At 42.3% G+C, this 9,744-nt stretch overlaps 1 protein-coding gene across 2 annotated transcripts; it reads right to left on the bottom strand.

The window, feature by feature from the left end:
* Positions 1-1,390: 1,390 nt before the first annotated feature.
* Positions 1,391-3,713, bottom strand: LOC147421637 (uncharacterized protein At2g23090). 2 transcript variants are annotated; one of them, XM_086503322.1, is made up of 4 exons: positions 3,635-3,713; positions 3,449-3,521; positions 1,846-1,886; positions 1,391-1,763 (listed from the first exon to the last, which is right to left on the bottom strand). In XM_086503322.1, exons 2-4 carry the CDS (start codon positions 3,519-3,521, stop codon positions 1,644-1,646), a joined length of 234 nt encoding a protein of 77 aa, XP_086359448.1. In that variant the 5' UTR covers positions 3,635-3,713; the 3' UTR covers positions 1,391-1,643. The 2 variants fall into 2 exon arrangements, with proteins under 2 accessions (XP_086359448.1, XP_086359447.1); XM_086503321.1 differs by having other exon boundaries at positions 3,449-3,524; positions 3,635-3,712.
* Positions 3,714-9,744: the final 6,031 nt, after the last annotated feature.

Raw genomic sequence — 9,744 nt, 5'->3', positions numbered from 1 at the left:
CCAACCCATAAATTCGAATAGGGCAAAGATAATTTGACAAACTCATACCATGGTTTGTATGAAAGCATGATGGTTGGAACTCTATATACAAAGCTTGTTGAAAGATAAATTGTATGCTTGGTTAAAATATGTGCCGTAAACGAGACGGGCCTTTTTCACAAATCTTTTTCCTTCCATTTTAGTTGAAATGCTTGTATTTAAGCATTCTTATGCAACATACTTTTCTTTATTGTAGGTTAATTTACACCTGAATAAGGTACAAATGCTTTGTTTTCCCCGGACGGTCTTATATTTTACATGTACAAGTGCAATTTTTAGGGATTATTTCTTCTAGACTAAAGGCACAACATAATAGGTATGCTTCTTATGGAGAAGACTTGATGAGAATAGGACCCCCAATGAAACTTTGTAATACAATACATGAAACTTTTATTTGAACATTAATGACACTATTTGCTAGAAAATGTTGCATAGTAAGGTGCAAGTTGAAAATACATCAAGAATGTATAGGTCTGGAAGGTAAAGCATTTGGCACAAGCCATGTAAAATGGTGCAAGGACAACACATTAGACCATTACATTGATACGATTAATCAACACTGATGTGGTAAAACCATCGAATACCAACAATATTCATCACAGCTGCTCCTCTAACGCACATGGCCATTGATCCACCTAGAATTACTGGAAGTAAAGCAATGTCCCTCTGGATTTTGAAGGGCTTCTTGTCAATACTGCATATATAGAACACCAATCAAAAGGTAGAATCCCCGCCCCCCCTCTCTTTGCACTACATAGAGCTACCAGAAGTTCCTCTCACTAGCAAAGGCAAACGACCAAAACAAGCTAGTGAACAGCCATATTGCTACTGAACAACACCGAGAGCCCCTGACAACACGGACCATGCAAATTTCCTGCCAGCTTGTAATCCTCAAGCTCATTTAATTAGAGTCACAATCACAAAGAGTAGCCAGGAAGTCAGAACTATATGTCAAAATAGTATCACCTAGCGTCAAACTCACCTCCACATTATCACCATGCAAAAACATACAAACACAGGTATATATTAACAAAAAATAAAGGAACAACACCATAATAGATGACTAAGTATATAAGGCTCCTTACCCCAAAGCGGAATGATTTCACAAATGGGACTCGATGACAACCATCGACGGTGGTGAGCTTCTCGACAGACCTAGAGGTGAAACAGCAGCGACTGGACCATGTAAAGAGCCAAGATCAATGGAGAATTTCTATTAATACCTGTGCCACCCCTATATTATCTTTGCATATTCAACCCCTAATATATTTTTCATAGATAATTGTGTACACAATCGTAACTCAGTTCAGTAACCGACTTTCTTAAAGCAACAGTCCGTCACCCCACCATAGACAGAAAAGAGAACCCCTTCAGTTAGAAGGAGAGCCGATTGATTAGGTCACACCATAAAGCACATTATGAAACATTAACTGCTTGTATATGATATAATGTCAATGGAAACACTCAGGCTTGCATTCCATATTTCTGCAAATCTGGACCCCCAGGCCAGCTTATGTACACCAGTTCTTTTATAAGATGCGGAATAATACAAAAAGACCTTGTCCCTTCCTTCTCTTTAACACTTCACAAACCATAAGACACTTCTAGGGCTTCAGGTGAGGAAAACACTGATAGACATCATTCTTAGGATGCTTGGCCTCTGCATGCTCCCGACACTTCACTTCACTTGTTGTACACATAAATGTCTGCATGCACACCTTGCACTGCCAACCAAAGTTTTGACACATAATACACATGAAACAGAAAAACAAACTTGCGAGTTCTGATCATTCTACTGCCACTTACTTGTATTGACATTGCCTTTTTGTTGGATTCCAGCTGACTACCTGCATACAAGCATGGAAACATAGCATACATAAGCTGGCGCAACAATTACATTTGACACATTTGCAACTTCTTGTGGACAAAGAGTCAAGATTCCCTGCTGCATAAATGTGTAGGCTTCGGTAGCAAAATACTCCTAATATAACAAAAAGATCTAACTGACTCGGGCATGTTAACCTCTTTTACAAATGGCCCATTGATTTCGTTGGGCTAGCCTTTACACCAGTCAAAAGGAACAAGAATGGATAAAATAAGTTCAGAAACTGAGCGCGAAATGCATTGAAGATATTCAAACCACTGCAAAATACTCAAATTACATATAAGCATCAAAAGAGCTCATCAATGTTCCCTCTGACCACCAACCTATACCTTCCAATTAGAGCTTGAACCTTAGGGCTCCCTTTCCTCGATTGATGCCAGATAGCCGATGAAAAGAGATAGACAGTTGGTGACCTTCAGTTTCAAATCACAAAGCAGAGACAGTTCACTAGAACAAATCTATCAATCCTAATGTGATTACAAGCACCTTGAAAGCGGTACACAAGTCAGATCAAGCCTTCACATCGCAGATAGTGTAAAATAAAACTTAACTGCTATTCTGAGTTTAAGATATGTCTTACATCAATGCCTACAACTACAACTCTCAAAAGCCTCAAAAGCACCTCTTGAAATTACAGCTCCATATTGTCCTTAAGGTTTCGCACATATTGTTGTTAAAGGACACAGCAAGGTGAAGGCCTCCAGATCCAATTCCCATCTAGGAACACCATTGAATGTGTTGACGACGAGGCACAATCTGGTACTGAGGAGTATGTGACCATGCATGAGTTAGGATGTGGCAACTGCAGCTTATATGCAACACTGCAAATTGATAATATGCTTTTGTCCAAGCCCACCTAAAACCTATATTATCAAAGTCCACTACAAATTCAAGCACTCCCACTCAAGTCCACTGAGAAAAGGTAATGCCAAACAGACATCCTTGACCGCTTCAAAACCATGGGGATGATCACCCGAGCAGTCAATCGGCCCCACTCGAGTCTCCTAAGAAAACAATAATGGCGAGCATGCATTGTCCACCCAAACCTCTCTCCTCTGAAACTGTAAAGAAAATACTATGTGAAAACTTGATGACTGACTTAACCGAAAACCAACTGTCGGATAAAGCCAAGGTTTCCACTTCTAATAGAGACCACACGGATGACATGAAGCCAGTTTGATGTCTTTTACTGTCTAGAAATCTACTCAGAGTCTATGTCTCTCATCCTTTCGAGTAGTGTAATTTGCAAAACACGGAACTGGCAGCCTACAGCCAAAACCACCTTACAAACCCTCGCGAAAAGCAGGAAACACAAATTTAAACGTGTGCACAGACATAGAGTTTCCTCATATACACGTGTGAGAAACTCCTAGCGCAAACAATCCTCATAAGCCTTTAACATCCGCTCGGCAATGGATCTGGGTACGTACTTCCTTGCTTAAACTGTGGAATGATTCAGGAAAAATGTTTCTGAAAGATGTAAATAGCATTGCAACGCTAGAAAGAAAATCGATTTCAAAATACCTTTGGAACCCTTCAGCTTGTCCTGGGCTCGCTCACGAGCCATTTTTGCTTTTTGTCCATTGCCTCCACCCATCTGCTGCAAGAAAGAAGCTTCAAAACGTTAAACATAGAGGACGATCTAATGGCGAGCACACCTACAGGCCGGTAGGGGGGGGGGGGGGGGGGGGGGGGCGGGGGGGGCGGGACCTGAGACCCAGGCGCGCGCGCACAATTGACTGCGAACACGGATAACCAAGAGTGTGTGTGTCGACGAGAGAGAACCTTACGCAAATTAAAGAATCCGCGTTTTTTGACCTTCCCCAACCTTCCCCTAAAAAATTTTCGGCAGCCCTCCAAATTTAGGCCAGCTCCAAGCCCATGGGGATTGATCGTGCCCTCTCCATGCCAAACGCACGCACATTAGTCACCACAATCAGGCCCCTGTCAGACTGGGGTGCCCGTCCTTCCTGAGCTGGACAGCCATGACCACCGTGCTCGTGAGTGAGAGCCTCTTGGATTACAAGAGGTGCTGGAATGGTGTCACACTGGAGCAGGTAGAAGAAAGTGAAAAAGTTGTTGCACCTCCCTGCACCTCCAATCAGATTGCATGAGTCCTTGAGGCTAATCCACCTCTATATGAGAGGATCCTTCTATACTTATTTTCAAGCTAATCAAGCATTTAACTTTAATTTAATTCACTCGCTTTCTCTAGCTATGCTCCATAAACCACATACAAAACCTTAATCATCTCCCCCCTAACCCCAACAACTCGGATAGATTGTTACCATATACATGTGGTAGTGATGTGTGTGAACACACTTAGGACCGCCGGGGCATTTTTTCCCTCACTAGGAGGTTTTTCCCCCCGTGTTCATGGGGTTGAAGATAGTAGAGTCGACTTCAGAAAACTCGATCATGAACGCCTCCTTGAATGTTTGCAGATACTGGGAGGGCATAAACATGACGCGAGCATACAACCCCATAATCACATTTTGGATGGGGATCTCTGTTTCTAGGTTCTAGAAAAAGCCTCTGGTGCCCTCCAAGAACACTTGCCAAGGGTATTTTGTTGCGTATATGCCTTCAAAAGCTGTGATGCAGGTTATAAGCATTTTGGCGATCTTAACCAGTATATGGCATGTGATAACTGGGATATCCCTCATCTACATGATGACCCCTTGTAAGCTATTCACCATGTACCTTTTTGATAGTGGAAAGTTATTGGCCGGCTTGGATAAGACAGGATAGTTCAGTCCTAACGGCCTTTTGGTTTACCAAGTGTAGAAGCTATCCCAGGATCGCCTTCTATTGGTGGGACAAAAAGTAGGGTCAATCCTAAGATGATGTGAGAAATTTTTGTAAAATTTCTCAGCCTGTGGCCACTTCTCAAACCATTTCTCCGCAAAAAGGGTTGATTCTCTAGAATTGCAAGTACCTTGTCCACTGTCACAAGTACATCCTTGTAATCCCCTTTTTGGTTTGGCTCGAGAGTTGGCAGTAGCTTCTTTTTCCACAGGAGAGCTTCTTGCTTCATGAGTGGTAGGTGTTGGGGTAAAGCCCCATGTGGCTGGTTAGGCCAAGTGCCTGCCCACTATACTTATTCATTATGTACATAATAGAATAAGGGGGCTCACATGTAGAGAGTGAGTTTTAGCCCTTGCAAACACAAGGTCTCCTCTTCTCCTCTCTTCTCCATTGTTGTACACACTCACACGCACTCTCGCTCGCGCACTTCAACTGGTATCAGAGCTCAGGGATTGGGGAGCACCATTGGAGCTCAGGTAGGCAGAGAAGCAGCAAAAACTGCAGCACGTTTTTGCAGATCTGTTTTGGCCTACCAAAACGTCTTCATTGAAGCTGATTCTTGCCTCACCTGATCGGTATTTTGTCCTCTTCAACTTTGCAGAAGAAAGTTTTCTCAAAATCTATACCAATTTTGAAATAAGTCACTTAAACTGCCTGCACGTCTAGGGTACACATGTGAAGATTTTTACAGATCTGTTTCGACCTATAAAAACAGCACATTTCAGGTCCATTCTCGAGGACCCAACCGTTTTCGTGTGGTCTACAACTTTGCAGAAGGAAGTTTCTGCAAATTCTGAACGGTTTGGAAGATATAAACTGACAGGCTGCAGGGTATTCGGAAAGTTGAAGATTATGTATGCCTATTGTGGTGATTTGCTACATTCGTAGAGCTCGGATCGAGCTTTGTCAAATTTCTCTTGTTTTGCGCATTGATGTTTTTCTCTGAGTGAAGAGAGTGTGGGTTGAGATTCTCAACACATTTATGCGCATACATTGAGAACACTTTGTGGATGTATGTATTCTTGTGGACTCTCAGGATTCGAGAGTGGATTCATCACAGGTTATATGCATTGACTTGTGCGATTAAGCAGAATTCAAGAGTGTGGTGCACGGATTTGCAGAGAGATTGGCAAGCATTTTTAGCATGATTGCGAGTTGAATTTTCAGCTGATTTGGATGCTCTTTGATACACATTTGGTACATGCTTGATGCTCGTTTATATTTCCATGTGGATGCACATGATATGCGCTTTTCAGTGGATGGTATTCTTCGCCTTGCAATGGCATATATGGGCTGATTTTCAGCTGTTTTGAGCATCAATTTGTGTCATATTTTGGTTGTTTTGTGTCCAAGTTTATGCTAGTATATGCCTCACTTGTAGAGTGCGGTTGATGCACTTTGTGTTTCAGATTACAGGATTGTTTTCCAAGCTTACGGAGTTGAGACTTTGGGGCAGCTCAGGTATGCTTGAGTGCAAATTTTGCGCATGCTTTGCTCATGGTTTTGAGCATGTTTATGGCATGTATGGTTATTATGGTTAGATAGCCAAATATTGTCGAAACTCTGCCGGATTTTTCTTGCGAGTTTATTTGTTTATACGCATGGTTTGCAATCGTGTTTTGATTGCATTTGGTATCGCATTGTGAGAGTGTTTGCTCACCGATTATGTCATTTGACATACATGTGGTAATCTCTTCAGGAGGGAGATTGTTGAGATAGTTTCATCGATTACCACAAAGTGCTCTTGGATTAGAGCGGGATTTTTGGCATCATTTGAGCAGTTTTGCTCACTTGTTTGCTACATTGATCGCCATATTTGCTGATACTTCTCTTAGACAGCTTATGCTAGCTTATGTTGTATTTTGACAATACTTGGTGTATGAGTTAGCCAGGCTTTGGCTATTGTCAGTTGATCGATTTGTGCTTGGTCTTGTCATAGGTTATTGCCATGGATTTGGCATGTACATCATTGTCAAGGTTTGTGCTTTTCCATACAAAGTTTGATGGTTCAAACTTTGAGCATTGGAAAGCAGGTATGCATGATGCATTGACTCAGTTAGGCCAAGTGTTTCCACTACAGGGCATGGATGCTAGGCCAGAGTCTATGACTGACAATGAGTGGGAGGACTTGGATGAGCTTGCATGTTCGACGATCATGTTACACCATGGTGAGTCTGTCTATCGCATTCGTTTGGATGCATGTACAGCTAAAGAGTTATGGCAAAGATTGTGCAATGCTTTTGGCACAAATGAGTTTAGAGAGATGCCTACAGTCAAAGGACGATCTTGCAGACATAGAGATATTGTGTGTTGGCATTGTGGTCATATAGGGCATGTACGTAGGCGTTGTTTTCGGCAAATGAGATATCGCACGAGACAACACAAGAGGGATGCTATCACTTTGGATGATGTGGGAGCAGATGTAGCGTATGTGGTTACGCATGACGGAGATGTCGCCTTTGCTTCCATGTTTACTCTTGACTTTCTTATGTCGGTTTTTGACGACACATTATCTTCGCGTTGGATACTAGATGTGAGTGCTAGGTTTCATGTCACACCGAGTCGTGAGTACTTTAGCACATATGCTAGTGGTATGCTTGGACGTGTGTGTCTAGCTGATGGTTCAGTGCATGACATAGTTGGTGCAGGAGATGTCAGACTATCGTTGCAGAGTGGTGCATCATACGTGTTGCAAGATGTACACCATGTGCCAGGTTTGACGCAGAGCTTGATCTCTGTGAGTTAGTTACGAGACAGCGGATGCCAAGTAGTGCTGGATAAGCACAGTTTCAGATTGATCACGGACAGCTAGTCATAGCGAGAGGTGCTAGTGTTGGCATGATTTGCAGATAGGTTGTATGATGCTCCAGTTTCTGAGCATGTTGAGCCAGTTGTGCAGACAGTTGTGCAGGAGGGCATGTCATTTGTGGATACGATGACAGACATGGATGGCTTGAGTGCTGAGGATTCAGCCATGATTCAATCCAACACCCAAATCAGCCACCATAAGGCATCTGAGCCATAAACACTCAACCGTAGCTGTGAAGACTGCCCTCTACTTAGCCTCACAACTCGAAGTGGCCATAGTAGGTTGCTTCTTGCTCAACCATGATATACATGAACTGCCAAGCATGAAACAAAAACCACTTGTGGACACTCGCGTGTCAAAACAACCAGCCCAATCTGAGTTTGAAAAAGCATGTAAACTTGGCGGCAATGATCCCCCCTTATAATAAAACAAGCCAAGATATAAAGTGCCACTAAGGTAGCGAAAAATTCTCTTGACAGCCTGCCAATGCTTAGATCCTGGGCTATGCATAAATCTGCTGACCGTGAGACTGCAAACTGAATATTTGGCCTCGTGTAGCATACATAAATGAGGCAGCCAACAGTTTGGTAAAGAGTGACATCAGCAGGATCGCCAGCATCATGTAGACTCAACTTCAAACCTGTTTCCATGGGAGTGGCAATAGGTTTGCAATCCTCAAATCCAAACTTACATAGCAATGTCTCTATGTAACTGTTCTGACACAAGGCAATACCACCATCACATTGCTTAAACTGTATGCCCAAATAATGATGCAACAACCCCAAATCTTTCATCTTGAAAGTAGCATTCAAATCAGCCTTAAATTCAACAATATGTCTGTCAATTGATCCAGTGATCAACAAATCATCTACATAAAGAACCACAATGAGAAGTACATCACCCTCACGCTTTACATACAATGTGCTTTCTGTTGGACTGTTACGAAAGCCTTGTTTGACCAAATGAGTATCAGCTTTCTCATACCAAGCACGAGGAGATTGCTTCAACCCATACAAAGCCTTGTTACATTTGCACACTTTGTCCTCTTGTCCTTTCTTGACAAAACTGCGAGGCTGCGTTACATAAACTTCCTCAAATATGTCACCATTCAAGAAAGCAGTAACAATGTCTGATTGATGTACATCCCAACCAAAATGAGCTGCCAATGCACATAGAAAACACACAGTAGTCATACGACAAGTGGGAGCAAAGGTCTCTTCATAATCTATGCCTTTTTGTTGTGCATAACCCTTTGCAACAAGTCGAGCCTTATGGCGATCGATCTCACCATCCGGCTTGCGTTTCAACTTGTAAACCCACTTCGTACCAATGGCCTTTTTGCCAGAAGGCAAATCACATAAAGTCCATGTGTCATTTTCTATAAGTGCATCATATTCTGATTGCATGGCAGCCATCCAATTTTTTGAATTCTGTGCTTCACCAAAGACAGAGGCTCCTCAACATCATGTAAGCTAGACACAGCCAAAGCATAACAATCTGATGCATAAGATGCCTGGTGAGAGCTTGAACGAGTACGACTAGACAAAGGTGCATCCAATTTACTATCATGCAAAGTGTGCACCAGCCATGTTGGCATACCTCTAGCCTGCTCATTTTCAGCCCTTTCCTCATCAAGTACATCATGTACATCTGCATCAATAATAGGCTGGTTTGTAACATTTTCAGAAACCCCCATAGGCTGTACATTTGCCTCATTGGAACTTACATTCGTATTTCCACCACTAAAAAGAGGCAACAAAGTGTCATAAATGTCCTGTGAGCATACATTACTGTCTCTAGTACATGACAATAGGGGCTGAACAGAATCTTCCACAAACAATACATCCCGTGAAAACCAGAATACGTTTTGTTTGCGAATGATACAACCTATAACCTTTGCTTTCAGCACTATAACCAACAAAAATACATTTGATAGCCTTATCATCCAATTTTTTGCGCTGGGTTTGTGGCACCAAAGCATATGCCAAACAGCCAAACACACGCATGTGCTCAATAGAAGGCTTTCTACCATGCCATGCTTCATATGGAGTAATAGATTGCAAAGATTTTGTAGGACACCTATTTAGTACATAAGTGGCACACATGATGGCCTCAAGCCAAAAAGAATGCGGCAAAGCTTGACTTTTGACCATACATTGTGCCATTTCCGTAAGTGACATGTTTTTTCTCTCAGCAACACCAT

This window comes from Adiantum capillus-veneris, chromosome 27, assembly GCF_014529385.1.
Source record: "Adiantum capillus-veneris isolate H3 chromosome 27, ASM1452938v2, whole genome shotgun sequence".
NCBI lineage: Eukaryota > Viridiplantae > Streptophyta > Polypodiopsida > Polypodiales > Pteridaceae > Adiantum > Adiantum capillus-veneris.
The sequence above is the reverse complement of the archived record's forward strand: the minus strand, read 5'-3'. Positions and strand labels throughout refer to the sequence as shown.